Source organism: Chrysoperla carnea, chromosome 2 (assembly GCF_905475395.1).
Source record: "Chrysoperla carnea chromosome 2, inChrCarn1.1, whole genome shotgun sequence".
Classification (NCBI taxonomy): Eukaryota; Metazoa; Arthropoda; class Insecta; order Neuroptera; family Chrysopidae; genus Chrysoperla; species Chrysoperla carnea.
Genome location: NC_058338.1, coordinates 37395557 through 37421835, shown reverse-complemented (window position 1 = coordinate 37421835; position 26279 = coordinate 37395557). Strand labels below are relative to the sequence as shown.

At 28.7% G+C, this 26279-nt stretch overlaps 3 protein-coding genes across 3 annotated transcripts; 2 read left to right on the top strand and 1 right to left on the bottom strand.

Moving 5' to 3' along the window:
* The first annotated feature begins 723 nt into the window (after positions 1-723).
* On the top strand, positions 724-10058 carry LOC123293266 (Bardet-Biedl syndrome 7 protein homolog). The gene is made up of 13 exons (XM_044874028.1): positions 724-861; positions 1289-1527; positions 2058-2187; positions 3145-3332; positions 3680-3869; positions 5041-5234; positions 5875-5992; positions 6395-6547; positions 6633-6835; positions 6895-7059; positions 8150-8259; positions 8632-8862; positions 9541-10058. Exons 1-13 carry the CDS (start codon positions 757-759, stop codon positions 9705-9707), a joined length of 2193 nt encoding a protein of 730 aa, XP_044729963.1. The 5' UTR covers positions 724-756; the 3' UTR covers positions 9708-10058.
* Positions 10059-12091: 2033 nt separating this feature from the next.
* On the top strand, positions 12092-19362 carry LOC123292666 (nose resistant to fluoxetine protein 6-like). Its single transcript, XM_044873379.1, has 14 exons — positions 12092-12153; positions 12887-12936; positions 13335-13558; positions 13977-14194; positions 14706-14800; positions 14895-15088; positions 15483-15646; positions 15717-15885; positions 16487-16680; positions 16869-17200; positions 17581-17723; positions 17806-17914; positions 18399-18447; positions 19347-19362. Exons 1-14 carry the CDS (start codon positions 12092-12094, stop codon positions 19360-19362), a joined length of 2019 nt encoding a protein of 672 aa, XP_044729314.1.
* A 235-nt stretch (positions 19363-19597) lies between these two features.
* On the bottom strand, positions 19598-26276 carry LOC123291740 (alkylated DNA repair protein alkB homolog 8; the record flags this gene model as incomplete). Its single annotated transcript, XM_044872137.1, has 7 exons — positions 26009-26276; positions 24311-24542; positions 23823-24158; positions 22446-22605; positions 21525-21912; positions 20869-21018; positions 19598-20038 (listed from the first exon to the last, which is right to left on the bottom strand). Coding segments are annotated over exons 1-7 (1833 nt in total), but the record flags the coding sequence as incomplete, so codon positions are not given.
* Between the last annotated feature and the right edge of the window lie 3 nt (positions 26277-26279).

The following is a 26279-nucleotide window of genomic DNA, read 5'->3' as shown; positions in this document are numbered from 1 at the left end:
TGCGTTTTCAAAATTTGATTCAAAAAGTTGAGCGAAAGAGTCTTCATCAAAATTTTTCTTTTTATCGGGAAAGAGACATGCAAAATAAGATAATTGAAAATTGAAAATTTTTCTGAACTCTTTTCCAGCATTTCCTCGCATTTTCGTTTGCAATAATTCCAATGCGTGTTTTTTTTTACATAAAAAGAGACGAATATCATCAACAATTTCGGGATCAAAAATCAATAACAGTCAAACAGCTTGAACATCTAACTTGTCATTAAAAATACGTTCCATAAATGGCTGCAATTTACATGACTATATTGTTAGTTCAAATTTATGAGATTTTCAATGGGGGGGGGGGGGAGTTGTAAGTAGTGACCCTTAACCCCCGTGTGTACAGGAACACACATTGGAATTATTTTCATCAAAAATTAATCAATAATGCTATAAATTCTTTCTAAACTTCTTTCTAATTTTTCCCTTTAAAATAAACAGCTTTTTTTTAAGTATAGGTACCCTCTTTTAAAAAAACGGTATCGAATCAATTGTTTTTACACCACCCTATATAGGTTCGTAAGCTGTACAAAAAGAGTCACTTGTCCACGTTTATAGTTAAAACACAATCCGTTGGTTGGTTGATACACGAAGCCAGCATATTATAAATTGTTGACTATATAGTAACCAATAGCAACTAAATCGATTTAAATTTCATAGTTTAAATATGATACCACAAAAACAAATTTAATCATTTTAAAGCACTGAAAAACTGTTAAAATGCAATTAGAATTGCACCGTAAGGAGTACATGTTAGTGGGACTAACATCAACACAGTGTATGAAAGTCTTACCCTTAAATACGGGTATTATACAACAACAAAAGGTTTGTTTATTTTGAATTGATATTACTACAAAACTAGTATATAGATCAAGTCATCATCATAAATCAAGTAAATAGATCATATTCATCCGTGTTATATTTTTTATTCACTGGATAAGGGTCAAAAGTTTATCAAGAGAAATACTTCAAACATATTCTTCAAACCTTCAAACTGTGTTTTTTTATTCTGAAACATTTGCCGAACGCTAATATGAAAACAAATTGAACCGAAACTATTTTCCGGCCAATGCGAATTCTTCTTCTCTGAAAGCATTCAAATGCAAAACATTTTCATTGCCCTAAAAAACTGGAAACATGATCACAAACTTTTAGCTAGCTTATTAAACAATTATCGTAAACCATTAGAATAGTATACTTCCCAAAATTTCTCAGTTGAAAAATAACTATTTATATTTTCGATTTTATTAAGGTTGCTGTTGCTGATCAAGATGGAGTTTTACAATTATTTTCTCTTAAAAAAGGAACTGTTCAAATTCATTTTAAAACATTACCAGGTCCAAGTATTACCGTAATGAAATTAGCAGGTGCTATTGGTACTCCACCTGATAAAATTTTTGTTGCTTGCGGCAATGAGATTCGTGGTTATAATAAAAAGGGGAAATTGTTTCTTAGCTTTAATACAAATTTAACGGAAAATATCACATGCATGTAAGTATATTAGTGTAATTTTAAATTTTAAGTAACATTCAAAAAAACAGTCGATTTGCTAATTTGGTCAGGAATTTGAATGTAGCTACTTAACTATAATTAACCATAAATATGTTAAAACTAATTAAGTATATTAATCTATTAATTATTAAGTAACTATATTAATATTCCTACACACACTATCGAAATCGAGTTTTTTTAGATATGTGTATAATATATACATACTGTTTAAAAAGATAGTCTTATTACACTGTAATTAGACTATCTTTTCCTACTTTCTCCTGGTGCTCTACATCAAGGCAAAAAAGAAAAATATTTTTTTATTTTTTGAGTGATTTTATGAAAAAAAAAAACCCCATTAAAAAGGCAATGGATTGGAAAATCTTCTGTTGTTTTTTGGGAAATGGGACTAATAGCTAAATTGGACTATGTAGTTTATGAATAGCCACTTTGTAAAACAGCTTTTAGAATGATAATCAAAGTAATATTAACAGCTATTATAATTAACACTAATTTCATGAATATTTTAGGTATGTTATCGGTAGTGATCTTTTCGTTTGTGGAAATCATGTTTATAATCACTATCGTGATTGTAAAGACATAGGTTCTTATTTATGTGGTGATAAAATTTTGGATATTGTTGCAGTTTCGCCTGATAAAGTAAACACATTAAGTATATTTTATTTGCAAATTTAATTTAAATAATTTTTTTTTTTAATTTTTTTGGCGCTCTACAGTGCTATATAATTGAGATCATCATTATCCATCTATCCTCTGAGACTCCATACCTGGGTTCCCTTTTACATTACCAAATGAAAAGCTATACTAAAATTCATTCTCCACATAGAATATGTTCAAATCAATGGTCTATGGGGAAGTGGAGTATATGACGTATACCCTGTTGTTTGACCTAGCAAATTAGCGTATACCCTGTGCTTATCGAAAGTTGAACGAATTCTACATTTTAGCTTTCTATCGTATACCTTCTGCTATGATTGTACAAATACACCATTAGTTCCAATCCTTATTCGATTATCAAGATAAGCTCATAGTCAAGATACCTCATGAAGTAACTGTCTTTAGTCAAACCTTACGGCAAAAAGCATTCTTTGGAAGGTTCATTCGACTTTTTTATTTTTGATATTGTCACTCTACGACAGTATCTAAGGTACGAGCATGTCTTCTTCACTATCCATAAGAATTCTTTTTTCTCGTGTATTATTCCACTTTCTACTTCAATTCAGTTCAGAAACACTATATTTATCTATTACAAATTCTTATTGTTATCTTCTTTTGGATCAATTGACAATAACTTGACGCATTCAATTCTAATCTACTCAATCTAAAGTTAAATTTTACTAAACCAAACTCAAATTAAAAATTATATTATTTTCTCCCATTCTTGACTTAATCGTAAGGCTGTATCTACCAAAGCTAGGGAACAGGATTCGATTCTTGTTGAGTATCTTTATTCGCGGCTTGGCTATTATTTCTAAATAAGATTGAATGAAGGTTGATAGAAATATTAAAAATAAATAATTGAGATATATTTATTATTCTGGTATTTTCAGTTGGACTAGTTTAAATCCTATCTAATACATGTTACTTAAATTTCAGTCAAATCGATTAACATCTGTGTTGGCATGTGAAGGTCGTATGCTGAGAGTTTTAGAACATTCTAGAGTGATTCATAGCATCGAAATAGATAGTTCGCCAACAGTTTTGCATATTTATAATAATTCATCAAAAAATAATGTTCTATATGGTACATTAAATGGACACATCGGAGTATTACAAATTGGCAGGTAGGTTACATCGTTAACCAGATGATATTATGTAACACCCACTATGATACATGAAGAACAGGTAACTCCACAAGAAGCCATTACTCGTTAAATCATTTGGAACTCCATGAGTTCCTAAAATGGCTGACCTAATGGCGAGGCCTAAGTGTTCAGCATGCTGGGAGGCAAGCTAGTTTTCTATAATAATCTCTACAATTTTGCGTATAGAAGCCCCTAAAAGGCAGATAATATTTCCAGAATGCCCACCTTTATACACTTTCCACAACTGTCTCCACAATTACGTTCCTCTTTACATCTAATAATGGGATTTCTTAAAATGATTTTGTAAACAAATTTGAATATTTTAGAACACAAATAAATAATAAATGGATATTAACAAGTAAAGAACCTGCTAGTCCAATAGCATGTATTGAAAGTTTTGACATAATAGGAGATGGCATATCAGAATTATTACTAGCACGACAAGATGGTACTATTGAAGTGTATTCATTAAATATCGATGACTTTGAAATCGATGCATCGTTAATTTACACCTATGTAAGTATCAAACCTCAAATATATTAATTTTGATATTTAATACCGGGTATTCAATTCTTGCGAATTTTCCTTGTATAATAAGAGTCCTTTACGTGTTGTTACATAATAACCAGACCGTTTTTTGCATTTCAAGAAGATATTTGCCCGATAAACGCATATATACTTATGTGTAATGAGAGAGGCTGGCCACGACTGTAGTATGTAGTTAACAAACCACCAGAATAATAACAAACCATACAGGGGCTTACTCGAACAGCTCAGATCCGGCAGCGATGAATTTCCAACGGGGTCAACCGTGAATGAGTAGCGGTAGTGTGTCTACATTGGTTTTCAATTACAAAAAATGCGAACAAAAATCTTAACGGATAGACTACCCTGGTGGAAAAAATATTTGAAGAAAGAATAAGAAATTCTGAAAAAGTCTTAATAACTTTGAATTTCTCAACGTTTTCGGACTAGTCTAATTCAGAGCTATTCAGAGTTTTTAATACTTTTTTAAAGTTTTTAAGACTTTTTCAGAGTTTCCTAAGACTTATTAAGACTTATTCTTTTTTCAAATATTATTTCCACCAGGGTAAGAGCACTAAGTGAGTGCTCTCACTAAGTGAGTGATTAAAAATATTTATCAATAGCATTCATTAAATAATATTATCGAGGAAGTAATATTGATAAAACAGGAAGGTGAGACAAAATCGCGATATTTGTGTCATAGCTCGAAACTTGTGGCCAGGATTGATAGTAGCAGAACAGCGTGACGATTAAATCGTAAGAAAAATCAAAGAAGTATTCAGAGGAAGCTGCGCTGCGAAAAGTAACAGAGATTTACTGACAAAAATGAATAATATATAATTTGCTGTGGAGAGAACCTGGTCCTGAAGAACTGATGCTCTGGAATATTGAGACAAATTTACCAACCATAGACTGAAAATAACTCTTGCTTTTAACAAATTTTTAATGATAATCATATAAGAATCGAAATGCTTCAATATGTAATGTATGTATAACAATGCGTACGTGCGTTTCTTTAGTATAATGAAGAAAGCTTGATGTGCGTGTGTGTGAATCAATCGAGCAATTACTTCTTAATTCTATGAAAAAACTCGTTTAAAATTAAGAAATTAAAAAATAAAACGTACCTATACTATAAGTAATAATGTTTGTATTGATTCAGGCATGTAATGAAAATGTGACTGCAATACAAGGTGGAATGATTGGTCATGAAGGTTACAATGAAATAGTTGTTTGTACGTATATAGGACGTATATTTGGCTTAACTACTGAATTAGTTGATAAAAATGCTGGTGATAGTACAACTCAGGGATACGTTTATTCGCAAGAAACACAAAATAAAATTACCAAATTAAGGTAAATTATTTTTGGACTAATATTTGTCCATAATCTATAATGAACTTAATATTATGATATATATCCTTCCTAGATCATTGTAACCATTTTTCTAATGTTTATTTTGGCCTTAAAAAAGAAAACGCGGCAGCTGAAATTTTTCCAAATTTCAGCTGCCTAAATGTCAGTCCTCGATGAAAACTTCGGCATTCCGAATTAGCACTCTGGATATGAACCAAAAGAGTATCTATTTTCCAACTTCCCTTCTCTCTTTTTATTCACAAAACCCTCCAAACAAATGAGTTGAAAGCTGGTATGTAAGATAAATGTTAGTGTCAAGGATATGCCTTTTGGGCGTATCAACATATCCCAACTCTTGTTTCCACTTTTCTATGCGACAAAATTATGAAGGGGAAATATAACCTTAGTCATGAAGCTCTGCTGCTAACGAGCTGTTTTTCATTTAAATTCCAAACGAAAAGATTTTTTTTTTGAATTGATATTTGTAAAATATTTGAATAATAATGTTTTACAGAAAAATAATTTGTATGTGAAGTAAGGAGGTTGACGACACTATCATTATTAATATTTATTTATTCTAATTAAATTTCCTTGTAAGGAATAAATTTAATTATAATAGCTATAATTAATACATTTTCAGACTTGAAATAGAAGAATTAGAACAGCAATTAAATAAAGAAAGAGAACGATATCAGATGTCTACGCAAGCAATATCTGAAGGATTATCTGCTATACCAGTATTGGCGATCAAAGATTCTGTAAATATCTTTTTGCAATTTTTTTTCTTAAGTGTTGATGTAACCCATCATTTATTGTAATCAATCTCTAGCTCCTAATAAAATTGTGAATTACAGCAAATATACGTATTGTAAATTACTCAAAACAATAACATGACATCTTTGGAATATTGATATTTTCTCTAAAACTTTACTGTAGAATACTTAACGTATGTTTAGTATTTATCACTGCTAACGAACGGCTAATTCTTTTTTTATATGGAATTATGACACTGCTAATGGCGAACAATTCATAACCGGTGTTCTTATCGGAACACCCTTTAATATGCGAAACACTAAATAGCCGCGATTCATAAAAAAACTTGCATGTTTGTAAATTCTCTTGTAAAATTTACAGATATCACAGAATTTCATATGTTACAGATGATTTTACGAAAAGAAGACGCATCTTATTTATTAACCTTGGAAGTACAAACAGCCATTGATAACATATTGTTACAATGTGACGTTCCCTTAGATTTATTGGATGTAGAAAAAAATTCAGCCGTTATAAGTAATAGTATTTGCAGTCCAAAAGTACGACACAATTAAAGTGGTTTGGAATAAACCGTTTTTGCGCATAATATGGCATTCTTTATACCGAATATTTTTAATATTTTAGGATGGAAATTATTTACTAGTAACATATCGCTGTCAAGCGAACACAAATCGTTTAGAAATTCAAATTCGAACAATTGAAGGACAAGCTGGTACGTTACAAGTTTATGTAACACCACTTGTACAGCCTAAATGTTGTCAAGTACGGCAATATAGAATTAGACCACTATCTTTACACATGCGGATTCATAATTTTGATCCAAACAGGTGATTTTTTATATTCTGCTAAAATTTATGTCTAGATAATAATAATTAATTTTTTTTAGACCCTATAATGTGTTAAAAATTCAAGGTGGGTTTAGTATGGCTGAAGTTCATTCTTGGATATCAAACTGTTTTCCCGAAGTACCCGAGAAACCTTCTGTAGAAGATTCACCAACACTTACATTTGAATCAACTTTTGTTAATACAATTGTTCATTGCACTTATAAGTAAATTAATTTTATTTAATCACTTTTGCTAAGGAAGTATCTATAAACAATGTGGTTCCACTTTGACCTTTTCCGTTCGCGGTCGAACAGCTTTTGCCATGAAACTGTTCATTAAATGGAATGTAATGTTATTTCTATAAAATTCAGTAGACATTATGTGTTGTTTTCTGATTTTACAGAGTACCTAAAATATAAAAGGAATAAAAATATTACAATAAATTTCCATAAATTCTTTTGTCAACTCGAGTGTAATTATGGCCTGCGTGAGAGCCCCAGTACACACACACACCTCCCATTCCTTAAGGTTTCGAATTTCATACTTGACTTATTTTTATGTGTATCGTTGGGAAAATCACTTGATTTCTGAAGAGAATGTATACTCTATTAACGAAACAATTTTAAATACTTTGCGATTTGAACCCAGACTTGTACACATATCATACAGAGAACCTGTCGCATATTCTGACTGTTTTAATTGTTCCCATTAAAACAAATGAAGAACGACCTAGCTCGACTCTGACTTCCTCCTGCTTCTACATAGCGTAACTTTCTATCTATCCCCATTAACCAGGTCAAGTAGGTAGTTTATAGATATTTCGTACGGTTATATGGTCACTAGAGCAATCTATTTTATTAAAAGTTGGATATTTTATATTTAATATGATCGACAGGAGTTTCATCTCTTTTAAAATGCCTATTTTTCATCAACAACAAACAAGATAATAATTTTAAAAACTTACATTTCTGTTGTAGATTGCTCAACTGTCGAAGATTATAAATAACGTAGTTTTACGTAAAAATTGAAAATTAAAAATTCCTATATTGGCAAGTTATTTTTTTCTTTCAGATTACCGGTCGAATAACCAACTTTCTTTAAAGTCATCATTTAACACAAAAAATTATTATTCATAAATGCAATTTGGTCACTTTTTGTTTAAGCTTAAACATATTTAATACAAATGACGACAGTGACCATATAACCTTAGTACAGGAAAACTTTGTTATTTCGAAAACCAAAGATTGAATTCGAAAAGTTTGGTTTTCGAAAGGAAATTTTTATTTAATCAAATCATTGTGTTAAATTTTATAGAAAGGGAGAAGCACAATTTGAAACAGATAATATTTCTACAATGTCCATAATAAAGGATTTTATTTCAAAAGAAGGAACCAAACGAAAAGTTCAACTCTCAATAAACTATGGCAAGTATTTTAATACTTTATAAATATTATATATTACAGAGTATTCGTACAAGGTCGGAAACAGTATTGTCCAAAATAAGTATAAACTTGTGTTTCTTTACAATTTGGGCGTTATATTTCCCTGATGTTTTTCCGTAGTATCATTTTTTCCCAAAAACAATTTCTTTTAATAGAAATTAGTAGATGATTTTACTACCTTCTACCGTGGGGTAGGTGGGAGGATTTGGGTTTAATTGATTTGATCGGCTATTTTGATTTGTAAATATCAATACATACTTGTTTGCATGAAACTGTCTTTTTTGTTTTGCCCACTTTTTTATATGAAACCAATTTAATATTTATACCTAGCTAATAATTTTATAAACTTTTAAGAATTAAATGAAGAAAGTATTAAACATACAATTAAATTATTACATCCAAAATTAGAAGAACAAGTGGAACTTTCGAAAAAAGTTACGTTGCTAAGGGCATTAAAAGAACTTGACATTAACGATCCTGAACATGTAATGCAATTATCAAAATATTATCAAGAAATATTACAAAATGAGAAAGAATTAATTTCAAAATTAGAACGACAGCCAAAATACTTAGATCGTTTATATGGTAAGTACATTATTTATGTTCATAAATTTGACTTCAACGCCGTATATTTACAAGGTGAATCATTTTCTTGATCAACACTAATATGTCGTCAGCTTATTTAATACATTCAATTTCTGTCGAATTTATTCGAATAGAAAAACTTCTAATAAATAATATATTTTCAATTTAAATTTTCCATCTGTCATTCATAATTTATTCTTTATATTTAAATTTAATGAAACCATACGATGGTTGTTAGAATTCAATATTTCTTTCGATATCTGTTGACAGGCCCGTGCGTACGGGGAGGTGGGGGTTGGGGTCTTTGAGCCGAGTACTTCAAACAGAAAACCAGAATCATGACGAAGCTATCAAACTGACTGATGCAGCGAAACATATTTTGATTGAAATAAAAGGAAACGCTGGGGAGGGGATATGAAAAATTTTCAAAACCGTGAGCGAAATCTGCGATAAATACGACATGGAACTGCGGAAGCCAAAGTTCTCGACAAAACCGATTCATGTTCTCTTGCTCGAAAAAAGAATTTCTTTTTTTATTGACTTGGTGACCAAACATGATGAAGAAAAATTTGGACCCCCTCCTCCCTAAAACTAAAACAAAAATTAAACTTCTTAAATTCTTTTAATACAATTGGTTGTAAGCGGAATGTGTACTCACATTATTTTTAATTGTTTCAGGTTTAATTACAGATTTATATGTTGATAAATTTAAATTTAAAGGAGTTAATATACAAAACGAAATACCAAAACTTATTGCGGTATTGGATAAGTATGATTATGATTCTCTAATAAATTTTTTTTACAAATCTAACAGTGAACCAACTGAAAATGACGAAGAAACCTAATATATCTTCGTTCAAAATAAAGGGTTTTCATTTAAAATGATAGACTTTAAACTAAAATTAAACAATTTGTGTATGACATTGCGCAACGCGTTATAATTTTGGGGGCGCTGACTTTGTATTGTTTGTTAAGAAATTTTAAAACAAAAAATTCAGTAAATGGACAAACAAATGTGTACGTTGCCATAAGTGTCTCCAATCGCAATTCTGAATTACACTCGACTGGTATAATACATTACATAAATTGGCATAAAATACTTTTTTAAATAAAAAAAACAATTTTTTGATACCTATCTCATATACAACTTATTTCATAAAAATTTCTATCATTTTAAATGGAAAACTCTTTACAAATTACACGACTACAAGCTAATTTTTATGACGAACAAAAAAAAAGAGATCACACTTTAAATGTAATACCAACTTCTATTGTATTTAATGTTTAACATACGAAAATAAAATAAATTAAAATGAAACGAATATTTATTAATTTCACTCTTCCTATTTTTATAATAATAAATATAAGAATAAGAAGAAAAAAATTTTTTGAACCTTTATCTAATTGCAAATAAATACCAGCATTTTACAATTTCTGACAAATATTACTTTAAATATGAGATGGGCCCCAAGACTTGCACTATCTAAAGTATATCATTCAGTTAAGAACCACAGTCCGAACCGTAATTCAAGCAACACACATTGTGTTTTCGTTCCAAGAACCAGTTCGCTGACTAGTCTAAGCTTATTGTAGAGAGTAGTATTTCTCAAAGTGAGCGAAAACGTTTTCTTTTGGGCGCTAGAGGCCTACAGAAGGGGGGGCTGTAAGGCTAAGACAGATATAACACGCTTTGGGAGAGCTGAAAAATAATTGATTCTCGAAGTGTGCGGTAGGCGAAATAAGTTTGAGAACCTATGGTATAGATAAGTATCATTATATTATTATTAATCAGTTAATTTTATCAGATAGTGTTTTTATATCATCTTGTATGTATTTATGATTTTATTATACACATACAAATTATAATTTATTATACCATGTATTTAGTCCCAAGTTAGTCCATTAGTCCATTTTCGGTTGTCTGCCCGTCTGTCTGTCAACACGATAACTCAAAAACGAAAAATGATATCAAGCTTAAATTTTTACAGCGTGCTCAGGATATAAAAAGTGAGGTCGAGTTTATAAATAGGCAACATAGGTCAACTGGGTCCTTTAAACCGTTAGAGATAGAACAAAAGGCTGATTTTAATAGTTTTAATTTGTTGAATTAAATTTCATTTAATAAAAATATTCAAAGTAAGTTTTTATTCTTTTAAATAAAAAAAATGACTAATTAAATAATATTGATTAATCTAATTTACAAATATTATAAATGATAAAAGAAGTCATATACAATAAATCTTGACAAAGACCTCTTAAGGTAAACTACATTGTTGCTATTATAAAGTTATTAGGTAAGTTAAATGAGAGATAAATAAACTTTCCACTAGAATCTGTTTCACATTCACATTGTTTTGTATTAGTTTTATCTATGAGATTATATATTTGATTTTATGTATACCTAGTGACAATGATTGGGTGTGATAGTAACAATTAGGAATATAAATATTTATAAAAAACGAAAATGTTTCTATTTCTCGAAAAATAGTATTTTCTAAGACAATTTTTTATTTTATTTATAGGAATCAATTTCTTTGTTATGAACTTATCTTAATCAATAATCACCTCTCTATTCAAAACTATCTAAAAATTTTGAACCTCTTACGTTTTATATTTTTGGAGAAAATTAAAACTAAATTTTTTTCTAATATTCTCCCTTATGGATTAAACAATAATGATGTTTACGACAAAAAGTTTCAAACATAAGTTGTTTATTAGTTCATAAGAAACATTTTTTCCATTTAAATTTTTATCCTATCTCTTATCCTGAACATGCTATAAAAAAGCTCCACGTCCCATTTCGTTTTTAAATTATCCTGATGGAACACGGATTGAACAAAAATGAACTAACTATGACTAGTTAAATATGAAATTATCAAAGATAAAATTACTGAGAACTCTAGGTATTTGAAATACAATTTCAAATTCAAACGGCCTAGATCAATTTTTTGTATTATAAATACGTATTTAGACTACAATGTATTAATCATCAGTATCAATTAACTAATTTTAAATATTCTTTCACTTTCATAACACTTTCCTCAAATTTTTTATCTTTCTTCCTTTTGATTTGTTTTCATGTATTTTTTTGTCAATAACTTATACGGTAATCAACAAAAATGTCTTAACACGAAAAAGAAAAAGCTCTGTTTCCATAAATTTGGCAATCGAGTCACTATTCAAATATCATTTTTCGTTATTACCAAACTCATCTTAATTAATTTTTCAAATGGCATACAAAAAGAATCATAAGAGCTTTGCTTCGTTATGGGCTCAATTTGTTATTGCGTGGTAAAAATTTGGTAAAAAAACCAACAGGCACACAGACACATGCAAATATAATTTTTTTTAAATGCTACTATTTTTTATTTTTAAATGTTACTATTTCGTATTAGAGATATTTTAAGACGTAAAGATATCATCAAATTATTGTTTTTCGGAGTCAAATTTAATGCGATCTGCGATCTTCTTGGAATTAATTCATTTCCATTATTATGGGAATTACGCTTATATTGTAAGTTTTAATTGGAACACATTGTTAAATAATAAGGAAATCAAAAGAACATTTAAATTAAGTAATATTTCGATAATAATGTGTATTAAAAAATTTAATTATTACATTATTTTGAATAATTAATGATCTTAAAAAAGTTTATAAATACAATAGTTTGTAGTAATCTCGTTTTATTTACGATTTAAACAAACTAAAGTGATGCAGATTTAAAAGACAATAATAAAAATTTATTATATATTATTAATAATTGTTATTATATTACAGTGATTGTTATTATATTGATAGTGAAAATTAAGTGAATTTTTAAAAAATGAATTTAATATCCGTTAATAGTTTTTTAATAGTCTTTATAATTTTCAATTTTCAAGTAATACATGTACTGTGTAATCATAATAATAATACAAACAATAATAATACGAGTGAAAATTTGGACGAAAATATATCAAATATATTGAAAATATTTGCACCGATTTCACAAAAAATTAAAAATGCTGAATGTCGAAAACAAAGTTTATTATACATACGTGAATTACATAAGTTCACGTTATGGGCAACCCAAAGTAATTATAGTTTTTGTGCGAATTTTTCAAAATGGATTTATTGGATATAAATTATAGTGTTTTGATTAAGCTAAGCATGTTCCTTAAAATTTTTAAGTGATTTAAACTGTGCTCTATTTTTTGATTATTTTTCTCAACGGCAAATTGATAAACAAATGTAGTGATTGTTAAATATTATTAATTTAAAAAAAAAATTATTGAATGTCTAAATTCATAAATTCATTTAATTATTTTTTTGTTATTCGTTATTAAATTCAATTTAATAAAATTTGAAAATAAGTTCATCATTCTCGATAAAATGTTATAATTTATATCTACAGATCTTTTCCTATATTTCTCCATCATTTTTCATTTTTGCATTCATACGTACAGTTTGTAAATTATTTATATAATTTCAGTGTTTGATTCAGCAACGAAATTTCCAAATGGTGTATTAGTCGGCTCAACATATGACTTAGGTAATTTTGATGAATGTTTACAAGTGGATGTTAATGTTGCCAAACAAAATATTAAAGGAAAATATTGTCTGGCTTCAATAAAATTTGCACCTATGATTGAACGAACTCCAAATATGAATATTAACCCGTGGAGTTTGAATGGATCAACATGGGATCGTATTCAGGTAAAAAATTATTTAAATTACCTATTTTTTAGTCGGGAAAAAATCGTAAAAAATTAAAGAATGTGAAATACCTTCACCTTAGGGTTGCTACCTTTCCAGATTTGATCGGGAGATCCTGAAATCGTGGACTCTCTACCGATTCCAGATATCAATTTAAATTTTCCAGAGTTCAGTAAATATTTCTGGGTACACAAAACATCAAAATTATCGAACAGTATTCTAATTCGGTGGTATAGTTAGATTAACTTCACTATCTCCCGACTTTCTGGTTTATCTGACGACTTCCCGGAACTTTGAGGTGGCAACTTTGATCCAGACTTGTTTTGACGGTCTTTCCACTTTTTATTCCTTCAAATATAACTTTCATTAAAAAAAATTGTCATGTTAATGTGAATATATATTATTATTGTTATTGTAGTTTCTATCAAAAGATCCATCGAAAAGAGCACGAGATGAAATACATTGGGCATTTTGTATACCTTCAGCCTGCACTCACACCGATCTAAAAATACAATTAGAGGAAGTTTTGGAACAATATCAAAAGCTTTATAATATTAAAGCTTCAATAGATGTTAAACCACATTTGTGTCAAACTTCTGAGCCACTAAACTTAACACTGGGAGGAATCGCATTATTGTAAGTATAAACTGATTTCTCTGGATGAATTCATCTACAATTTTTTTTAAAGACTAATGAAATAATCTATAAATTTTGCTGCCATTGATAATTTTTTTATTATTTATTATCAATTAAACAATTTTTTTGAGTCATAGTAGATTTTAAGATTCGCAACATTCAATATAAAATTTTATAAATTAGAGCAGCTGACGAGTGCGCCATTCGTAAGAAAAATTTCTGATTCAGTTTCATTTATGATTCTTAAGTATGACAATTCATAATTTCGTTAATAAATGTCCGTACTCGCTTATTGATATCTCTGATCCTTTTTCAGTTACGGGTATAAGGGGGATACCTTGCACCCTGTGTTAAGTACCTCCTCCACCATTATTTCTCTTTTAATTTTAGTAAAAAAATTTGCCTATATTTTTTTGTTTCTTTTAAAAGTAATATTTCTGTAAAAAATAACTTTGAAATGAAATATTAAAATAATTTAAAAAAAACCTTATTTTACTCATTTTTTTTCCAGAATTATTGTGGGACTATTTATTTTATTTTTGGGATTGGCTACAACATACGATTTCCTAACAAGTATGAGAAGTTTTCGTCATATAACTTTCCAAAGTGAGTTTCGAATGTTTTATTAATGACAAAAATATATCAAATTTTCTCATTAACTTTCAACTTATTTTTTAATTTAATTATTTATTGTTTATAGAAACACCGCACGAAGTTCTAATGGCATTTTCACTTTCAAACAATTTGAAAAAGTTATTGAAATTTGAAAAGCAAGAAGATGGTTTAGATTGTATCCATGGATTAAAATTTTCATCGATGTGTATGATTATTATGGGACATCGAATTTTGTTCGTTTTAGGATCACCAATTCTTAATTCAGATTTTATTGAATCGGTAAATATTTCATATTTTTTTTAATACAAAATACAGTTGCTATTTCAGATTTTTAATGGTATACTACATTCGTTGAAATAGATTGTTATAAATTTATATCTCTTTTCTAAGTGACTAAAGACTTGTCCAGAGGTAAAATCGAGCCCTTTCTTGATAAAAAAAACTAATATGCTACTGAATACATCATAGCACAAACGTAAAACTTTAAAAACAAGTAACCACCACAAAATTTTTTTCGAAAATGACTCGCTAGGACGCTTTTATATTTAATCCACCAATTAAGTACCATTGGAGAGTAAAACATTTTTATCTACGTCCCAATCCGAAGCCATGAATTTCCCAATAATAATGTTATGAATTTCCCAAGAATAATAATATTTTTTCAAATTTTTAGTTTTACAGTAAAATAGAGGCAATGTTTTTATTGAATGGTCCCATAATTGTCGATTCATTTTTCAATATTAGTGGATTTTTAGTATGTTATTTATTATTATTAGAATTTCGTAAGCGAGAACAAATGATTAATGTTCCAATGTTATATTTACATCGTTTAATCAGGTAAATATTTATGGTTTATTTTGAATTAAAAAATAACAAAATCGAATGATTTTTTACTATTTAATTTTAGATTAACACCAGCGTATGTTGTCGTACTAGCATTTTATGGAACTTTGTTTGTTAAAATTGGATCCGGACCATTATGGTTGGAGAAAGTTGGTACTGAAACTGAAAGATGTAGTACATATTGGTGGGCTAATTTACTTTATGTAAATAATTATATACATCCAGAAAAAATGGTATATAAACATCTATTTTTCATTAATAATTTAATTCTTAGTACTAACTTACAATTCGAAAAAGTACACGACTTTAATCGTAATTGCAATTCTCAAGTACCATCAGAATTTTTCTCGAACATTCAAATCAATAGATCTGAATGATATTATAGATCATTATAGATCTGATAGCTATTTTTAAGTCGCATTTCCTCCGAAAGCTAACGTTTTTCGAAAAAATGTTTTAAACAAAAATTGTTAGTTTCTTATGAAGATTACCTTTCTAATTCTTACTGTTTACAATATAAATTGGTAATTAAAGCAACCCGAAGAACTAAATCCAATCTGATGTCAGAACATGATATATCCCATCAAACTCTACAATTTTTGTTTAAGTTTTCTAATTCGTTAACTACAAAACAATCTATTAGTCATTATAGATTAAAATGGCCCACCCTGTATAGTTTTTCAGTTAAAATTTCCGAGAATATACTCCCTTCTACTATTTCCAGTACTGCTTTCAATATTGAGCTTCCATTTTAGATTCGATTCATTTCTAACAGTCATTTATTGCATAACCATTATAACACTTAATTTTAAACCTTGGCTTTTATTTTGGCAGTGTATGATTCAATCATGGTACTTAACATGCGATATGCATCTGTTTATGATATCACCATTTTTGGTATATTTATTATGGAAAAAACCAACAGTTGGAAAAATTGTTTTGACATTATGTATATTTGGTTCGATTTTAATTGCATTTTGTACTGTTTACTTTGGAAAATTGGATGCACTTTTATTGCTTTATATGAAGTAAGTATACACATATATTTTATTAATATTATTGTCGGGGCAATGATCAAAATCCCATAAAAAGGAGGGAAGTAAACTTTTTCAAATAATAAATCAAAAAATAGCAGGCACTAGACATCATAAACACCTGGGTAATTTAATACAATAATGATTAATCGAGACTAAGATTCAATTAATATTTGTTTCAGAACTCTTCGCGATCCATTGGCTAATAAAACATTCCGTGGTATGTACATACCAACGCATACAAGAGCTGGTCCATATTTCACTGGCATGGCTGCTGGATATATCCGATATAAAATTAAACTAACAAATTTTCAAATTCCAACAATAATAGTATGGTTTGGTTGGATAATATCCATATTTTGTTGTGAAGCTGCAATATTTTCAGCACATCTTTTTTATTTACCTGGCAGAGAATATGATCCAATGGCATCTGCTGTTTATGGATCTTTCCATCGAATCGCATGGAGTATTGGAGTTAGTTGGATGATCATAGCTATGTCTACTGGAAATGGAGGTATAATCTCAAAAATTTTCAATTTACTAATTGTGCCCACGACTTCACTGCATAGTTTACAGAATCATTGTTTTGATTTTTAAAGTTAAAGTTTACTCTGTTAGTGCTAATTTTAAGAAGGTCAAGAATCAATTACTTTTTTCTGAGGTTTTCTAAGCAAATACTCTCAAGATTTATGCAAAATTGCTATTAAAATTTTCGTCAGAAAAATATGTATAAGCAAACCAAGCCGTGGCTTATTTTACCGGAAGTGTTGTTTTATACCTTACTACAGAGAATAAAGCTTTGTTTAAAATTCAAATTCTGCGCTACTGTTGGGATACTCTTAATAATAAATCTGTGTTCAAATTTAATTTTTATTGTTAATAATTAATTTCCAGCATTTATTGAGCCGGTCTTTTCATGGAAACCAGTTATTACCTTAAGTCGATTGTCCTACTCTGCATTCTTGGTTCATGGAGGTCTCCAATTATACACAGTAGCATGTGCTAGAATGCCGTTTTATGGAAGTTTCTACAATCTAGTAAGTATTAAACTTATATTTAATCAAAATAAAATGGTTATTTAATGATGGGTAAAATAATTTTTTTTTAAATCATTTGCAGTTTTGGTATTCTTTAGGAGATGTTACTTTATCATTTATCGGAGGGTTAGCGTTAACATTATCGTTTGAATCACCTATAATAGCTTTAGAAAAAATATTGTTGAGAAAAGGTAAGTGAAAATAAAATATTATACTTAATGTATAGTCTCGGCGCTACGAGACGTGGAGAATGCAAAAATTTTACAATTACTGTTCCCAAAATTTACTTTGTTAAACATTAAATAATTGAAAATTCAGCGTATACGAAAAATTTCATTAAATTAATTATTTTTAACAACTAATCATCTATGATTATGTAAACCATTGATTATTGATAATATTTTATAAGTTGAATCTCACATTTCATGTTGTTAGCCAACATTTATCCCTAAAAACAGAAATTGCGAGTCTTTGTGTAAAGATAAACTAAAATTGTCTAACTTGTCCCTCGCTAGCAGTTTTAATGGGTTCGATTCCCATAAAAAAGTGTATATTTATTCATATCAAGTATTGATATCAAGAACGTTAGTTCAATTAAATTAACAATGGTTTATTTTTTTGTATCAATTTTAGTGTTTGCAAATACAATAATAGCAATCATAATTAATTTTATAGATTCAGCAGTAAAGAAGCAAACTGAAGAAGTAGAAAATAATAATATAAAAAAGGAAATAAAAGACATTTATAGAAATAAAATTGAAAACAATAATAACTTTCAAGAAGTATCCCTTCAACAATAATATGATTTGAAATCAATGATATTCTCACTCATCTGACACTATTATGTAGTACATTCCAAAGATAAATATCATTAAAATCGTTTAATTACACTATCAACAACAATTGCATCGTTTGCAAAGAAATCAACTGACTTTATGGATTAATTGTAACGATGGGTGAAATTTGATTTTTTTTTTCTACGACCTTGCTCAAAACATAAATTTCAATTTAACTATTATTAATCGAGAAATTTTCAAAATTATAAAAAATAAATAGCGAAGTCTTATCTCCTTAATGGTACAACGGATTCAAAAACTGAAAGGAACTTTCTTTTATAATTTTATCGTCTATATCACTCAGCTATTCTAATGCGATAATTTCTTGGGGCACCATGTATGTCGAATTTGTACCTACTGTATAAACTAACTATGCAAAACATTAAAATATAATAGTTTTAAGAAAAATTAGTTTCAAAAATAAAAACATTTTAAGAACGTTTTTCGGAAAGGAAAAAAAATCATGTTTTCTTAGGATCATTTTTAATTCTCGAATATGCATTCTTATTAATGTACTTTATAAGCAAGTAAATTTTTTAATACCCCTTAAGTTAAGGTGCTAAATTTATGCATACAAAGTGGTGAAATGAATAGCATTTGTGTGTTATTTCTTCTGAAAGTGATTTCCTATACATATTTAGGCATCAATATTTCGATAACTACAGTATTTATCGGAAAATTTTACTCGTAATTTTCGTCTAATTTTTCTAAGTTCTAACAGAATCCATTCTGAAAATTTTAAACGGAATTCTCAAATAACTGCATACTTAATAATTTAACCACTTAGCGAGGAACGTACTTAAAATGAGGCATTTGTCAAATGTCCGTTATTCGATAATATTTTAATAGAGATAAAGACTTATATTGTGATATTCTTATGTAGTTTTGTAATAAAATATAATATATTATGTAAATAAATTTCTATGAAATTATGACTGTATAAAATTGTTTAATGTTAAAAAAAAAAAAAAACAATCATATTCTAAAAAATAAATAAATTATTTAAAAAAAATAATTAAATTATTTTTTTATTTTTCTAATTAAAATACACCAATTACCTTGATCATAATATGTTTTAATTACTTCAACATTAGGTACTTTCAAACATAAATTTTCCAATTCATTTTCTTCAAATACATGATAAAATCTTAAAAATGTTTCGGATTGTTTTTCATCAGTTGTCGATGTATTATATTGATTTTTCCTTTTCCATGGTACCAATAAGTCTTTATGTTGAAAGTCTGTTCGGTTTGTATGCACTGGAAGTAATAAATTTTCATCAATTGTCGGTTCCATAGTTGCTGTTGATTTATTAGTATGTTCTATGTTTGGTTTTGATCGTCGATTTTTTCGATCTTGTTTTAAATAACTTGATTTTTCATTATCTTTTGTTTGATCTGTAGCCCATACATATATTAAAGCTCGTCCGCTCGGTTTTAATACTCGAACCATTTCAGATATTGCTTGTAATCTTCGTTCCTAAAATAGAAATAAACATATACTCAATGTCACAAAAAATGCTCGTTTTAAAACATTCTAAGTGTTACTATTATAACATAACATATGATGCGTACGCTTAGAATGTTTTAACTGTGGCACTTTTTCTGACAGTGAGTGTACATATGCTAGAAAAAAATTTTGAATTTATAAGAAAAATACCTTGTATAGTTCAAGTTGAATTATATAGCAAATTATAAAATTTTTATTTTCTTTTATACAAAAAACATAAAACGGACACATGATGGCAACTCTATATATAGAGCCAAGAAATAAGAATCGTTACCGAGGACGATAACATTTATTTTACAGATTGAAATTACACTAAAATTTGAAATTTAACGTCCTTAGAAGGTACAATTTAATAAAGGATCAAAAGTAGGTTTTAAAAACACACATTGAATGAGTTACATTTTTTTAACGGTAAATTGTTTTTGGGATATATTACACCCCAATTTGCTAAAATTTATCTGTTGAACACCCAACATATACTTATAGGTGTATCCTCGCTTAACAACATTTTTAGCTGGCATGTAATTAGCATAACGTCCTAGAAATAATTAGATTCGGGCCACGGCTAATTGTGAGAGATTTTTTACAATTAAAATTTTTGAAAGTATGGTTGACATATTTGTCAACTTGTATTTTAAAAAGATTCTATTATGTTTGTATTTGCATTTCCAAATTCATCCTTTTTCACACAACTCTGCTTTCTAACTTATTATAACGTTTATATTTGAACTCCTACTTCTTTTTTGAGCAAAATTGCACAGAAAGAACAAAAGAATTTCAGAATATATATTTTTACATACCTCATTTGCAAGATGATGAATTACAGCAATACTAATACAACCATCTGCAACGTTTGAGCGGACCGGAAGATACAAACAATCACATTCAAATGTTTGAAAACCTCTTTGATGGCAAACGTTTAATAATTCAATGCTTCGATCGCAACCAATCTGTAATACAATTTCAATTCAATTAAACTACTAATAATTGATTTTAGATATTATTCGTCAAGTTTGACCTTAATATGTCCAATGAATTGAAATCAAGAAAACATTTGAAGAAATATAACGTTTAAAATGTTTTTTTTTTCTCTTTGCTTTGCGATAAAATTCCTCAATCCATGAATAACAAAAAAAAAGCAATCATTAAATCGTTATTATTTTAAGTAAACGTGAATGAAAATTATCGGAGTAGGCTAGAAATGTGTTTTAAATAATCCCAACAATTGATGTGAATTGCGTTAGGATTAGAGTGCCGATCATTTTACGGGCTAAAGACCAGTTTATTTAACAGTTTCATACAACAATTCAATCAAACGTCAAACTTTTTCGTCAGTTTATTTGGTTGTAAAACAAATTTCAAAAAAAAATCAATTTAAAATCATTTTCATCAAATATTTTGTTTGACAAATAAAATTTTTGATAGATGTTAAAGATCAATGAATGAATTTACTCACATCGAATATGTTTCTATTTTTACCCAAATATTTTCCATTGCCACATCCTACATCAATTAAAATGGACCCAGTATCGAACGACATTACAAAATCTAACACATTTGGCCATGGTTTTTGTCGCGTATCACTAAAGTGTGAAGCTATTGCATCGTAAACATTGTGGACGTAGTTTTTTTCTAATTCCATTGCAACATTGTTTTTTATTTCTAAATTTTGTTTACCCTTAGCTGTATCACATTCTTGTTCATAGCTACAACGACATTCACCATTTTGCAAAATCTTTCTAAATGTAAAAGACGTTCGAATATCACGTACTTGAACTGTGAGGCCTCGTTTTGATGGAATCATATCCATTGTTCGAGATGCGATTCCATGTGACCAATCGTATCTAGAAATAGAGGTATATATAAGCATTAATATATAATAGCATTAATAGCAACAACAGTTCCTTAAATTGTAAAAGATAGCTTGGAAGTCAGTTCCGGGTCATTATATAGACATTTGTCGAAATCTTCATAACTTTTGAATTAACAAACGCTATCAAATCACAATGGCAAATCCTATATCTTTTATCACTGTATAGTAATTATAATTTCGGAAACATTGAAGTTTTTTATGAATACATATTGATCAACATAGGTCCAAATATACTATTCCACAACAATAATTAAAAAAAAAAAAAAATCAGGAAACGAAAAAAATTGGAAGCATATATATAATTTGTAAATAGAGGTTGTGTGATGTTCTCACCAGATTTTTGAGTTATGCGAGACATATATTAATTTTCGGATACTTCTCCTGATTGCCTGTGTGAAATGAATGCCTTATTTATTAAGGATTTGAAATTTCTCTGAAACGTCTCTCACTGTCTTCACTAACCTTTCTAAACAAATTTTCACTAAACTTGTTTCTTTAAATTACCTTGATTCTTTACTCATAACAAGTAACGATCTTCTGGGTAGAATAATTGGAACATGTCTTCCATCACGATGCCGAAAATCCATCACTGCTGTTGATCCCAAAGAAAGGGATACAATAGGATCTTCAAAAGCACTATGTGTATCAACATGTGGAGGAATCCCTAAAAATTCGTTACATAACTAAAATTTTTAGTTGCTTTAAACTACGTAACATTTTTTTAGTTTTTTTACACTCGTGGTTTGTAGTGGTTTTAGAAAAATGTGACAATGGTACTTCTTTTGGTAAACTCTGTTCTACACGCGCCAAATAAACAATCAGTAGAACATATAACTTTAATTTGAATATTTTTTACGTAATTGAGATTATTGTTTAAATTTTAAAAGCCTATTAAATGAAGAAGAACTGCTATTAAATGTAAGATATTTTATTTATAGTGAATTCAAAAACAGACGTCAATATTTGTGAATCGCAAGTTCGCTCTCACTAAATTATTAGTACAGGTTCTAAGATAAAGTTTACGGGCACTATCGTGTGCTTAGCGTGACTCTCACGTTAAGATAATAAATAATTAGGGTGGACAAAAAACGTATAATATTATATTCTGTTCACGCTAATCATCTACTCCAAATTATATTACGTGAAACTCACGCTAAACACACGATATTGTCCGAATTACCTCCCCCTAAAATTGAAACCCACTCTTCTAGTTAACAATTACTAACAGAGAGCTCGTCAATATTTTAGAGCCACGAATTGAGACAAGTGAAAACAAACAATCGACTGAGTTAATTAATGAAATACCATGAATGGACAGTGTTGATTATGCAATCACGCAAAGTAATGACAGTATCTTCTCACTTTCTCAGCGGATATAGCATATACTATAACAAACAAACACATAATAAATGTAACGTATAAATTTAAAACATATACAATATCTGTTATATATTATATAATGTTTCTAATCTTACTTGCACCCTCAAAAAATGTTTACGAAAAAATGTTTGAAACAAAAGTTGTTTATTTTTGTATAAGGAACATTTGTTTACATTTGAAAATTTATTTAATTAATAAATTGAATTTTTTATTAAATTTATTCAATAAAATTAGCTAAATTTATTCAATTAATAAATTTAGCTACTGACGATGATTGCGTTACCATCGAAATATCGATATTTAACGATATTTAAGTGTGGTGTATCTTTTTTAAATTGTATTTTTAAATAGAATTTCTTGATATACAATTTTATTTCGAGTATCGTGGTATTTATTTCAATAACTAAGTATACCTTGATATATTTCATATATACATGGTATAAAAATAATTTTGAGATTCCTGTGAATTTACACAAATAAAGTAACAATAATTATTATTACCTTGACCTGGTTGATATATATTGACAGTCAACTGATCTGGAGAAAATTCTTTTTCAAAACCACGATCTAATAATCGTTGCGTCAAAAATGAACAAACGGTGGGTATTTTTTGTGATAAAGGAGAATTTCTATCAACATTATTTGTATCATATCGAAATTCAAAACCAAAATGTTTTACTTGTCGTTGTTTTAAAATTTGTCCGCTATTATTTGATAAATCGTCGTTTAAATTTATAGATGCTAATAATTTTTCTTCTTCTTCAATCGATACAAAATTTTCATAAAGTATTAAACCTTTTGGATAATCATTTGACCATTGCAATTTTATATCAGGAACTGCAAATTTAAGAAAAAACCATTGTTATTAATGATTTATAATTATTTTTATTAAACAAACTAAAGGAAGCAGTTAAATCTAAAAATCGAGGCACTGTATATATAGAACTAAATAGGGTAGTAACAATCACTTATAAATAACAATTTTCTACCTGTTTCCGTAAATGATAAAAACAGGATATTTTCATCCTGCCCCATATTGATTTTACCATGAATTGTGTTAAACGCGTTTAAAGCGTCATTTACAATTTTAAAAACTATGAAACAATACGATTTTCCTGGTGGCATAATAACTCTATCTATGTCTCCAAAAGGTTCACACAAAGAAACAAGTTTCTCTTCTGTAAAGCCGTTTACTAGCCCTGCATTACATATTAATACATTCTGAAACAATAAACACAAGTCATTTATAATTACTGTACAATGTTTGCATTGTTTAAAAAGAAAGAATGAATATAAATTGAACTGAAATAGAAATCTACCATACGAAGACTCCCAAAAAACTACCCTGTCTGTAATTACTCCATGCTATCTACCTCCCTAACTTCTGCATTTGTGATTATAATTCTAAGAATTCACAAAATGAATTCTAATCATTTTATTTCAATTCACTTATTTTTGTTTCCGGGAGATACTAAAAAGATTAACAAACAATTTTTGCATTTTTTAAAATATTCTATTTATCCAATCAAATTAGTCCATAAAATATAAGTAAGGTTACAAAAATTCCCATAGAGCTAAAAATTGGTATGAATTTTCAGAATACTATTATGAATTGTGAAAAATCCCCATCAATCTCTCTTGTGCAAAAAATTTTATTGAGGGGGGAAGTTTGCAAAAATAGGCTTTTCGCGTTTTTCAGCAAAACGATGAGTTTCACAGCAAAAATAGTTCAGACAAAAATTATAGATAATCCAATTCTCTACCAAAAGAGTCTCTGCACCTTTTTTCATAAGTATTGCCATTTTCGTGATATAGCGGTTCAAAGAATTTAACAAATTATTTTTTTCGTAATACATTTTTGAACCATTATACGAGTTAAAATATGAGGACTTGTTTTTTAATGAACCAGCTTCTTCTTCTTGGCGCTGTCTTTTCACAGCATCAATGCTACTCTTTCAAGTATAATTTTTTCGACACTGCACATGAATTTTTACCGATGTCCGGTCTTTCAGGTACTCCGAAAATTCACCACCTCTTTCAATACTTACGACTAACAGTATTTTGTGGAGTATGAGACCTTTGAAACGAGGCATGTATACGAGCATCACCACGCTGACAATTGAATGGAAGACAGATGTTTCTCAGGCCATGCTACAAAATAATAATAGCGACGGAGTTCTTGACGTTGATATCACGCTATATCACGAAAATGGCAGCACCTATGAAAAAAGGTGCAGAGACACATTTTGTAGCAAATTGAATGATCTACAATTTTTGCTGTTAAACTTGCCGTTTTGCTGAAAAACGCGAAAACCCTATTTTTGCAAACTTCCCCCCTCAATAAAATTTTTTGCACAAGGGGGATTGGTGGGGACTTTTCACAATTCATTTATAATAGTATTCTGAACATTTATACCAATTTTTAGCTCTATGGGAATTTTTGTAACCTTCAAAGTGTTATTTGACTGGATAATATCCAAAACAAAAACGAATCGTAATGTAAAACAAAGAAAAGTTCTATTTAACTATTAACTTTTATATGTATGTCTTTTGTTTTGTTAAATAGAATCCCAAACAATTAGTGATTGTTTTGTAGAATCCTATACGAAATCAACGATGAAGTTCCACACAAAGCATAAACTTTTATATCTACGTTAAATTCCAAGCATCAACCTAAAGTAAATTACCGTTGTAGGATGACTAGAGGATTTAATTTGTATTTCTTCAAGGATTTTCATCTGAATACGCTTTTGTTTTCTTTCTATTTTTTTCCAAAAGTTTTTTGAGTAAGTTTTTTCTTCTAAATCGTCCATTTACGTAAACTGTTATTAGGCTTTCTCTTCAAATGAAATCAATTTTTAGGACTAACGTTCAACAATATAATTTTGTCTAACCTAAAAGATTCAAATGACACATGGCTGTCAAAATTTACGCAGACGCACGCATGCATGTCGCATA

Bases quoted from the DNA above. Each gene is read 5' to 3' on its own strand.
- LOC123293266 (XM_044874028.1), top strand. From the start codon at position 757: ATGCAATTAGAATTGCACCGTAAGGAGTACATGTTAGTGGGACTAACA. The intron at 7,060-8,149 runs GTAAATTAATTT...TAAATTTTATAG, and splicing joins ATTGTTCATTGCACTTATAA to AAAGGGAGAAGCACAATTTG. The intron at 8,260-8,631 runs GCAAGTATTTTA...TAAACTTTTAAG, and splicing joins TCAACTCTCAATAAACTATG to AATTAAATGAAGAAAGTATT.
- LOC123292666 (XM_044873379.1), top strand. From the start codon at position 12,092: ATGGCATACAAAAAGAATCATAAGAGCTTTGCTTCGTTATGGGCTCAA. The intron at 16,681-16,868 runs GTAAGTATACAC...TATTTGTTTCAG, and splicing joins CTTTTATTGCTTTATATGAA to AACTCTTCGCGATCCATTGG. The intron at 17,915-18,398 runs GTAAGTGAAAAT...TTAATTTTATAG, and splicing joins AAAAATATTGTTGAGAAAAG to ATTCAGCAGTAAAGAAGCAA.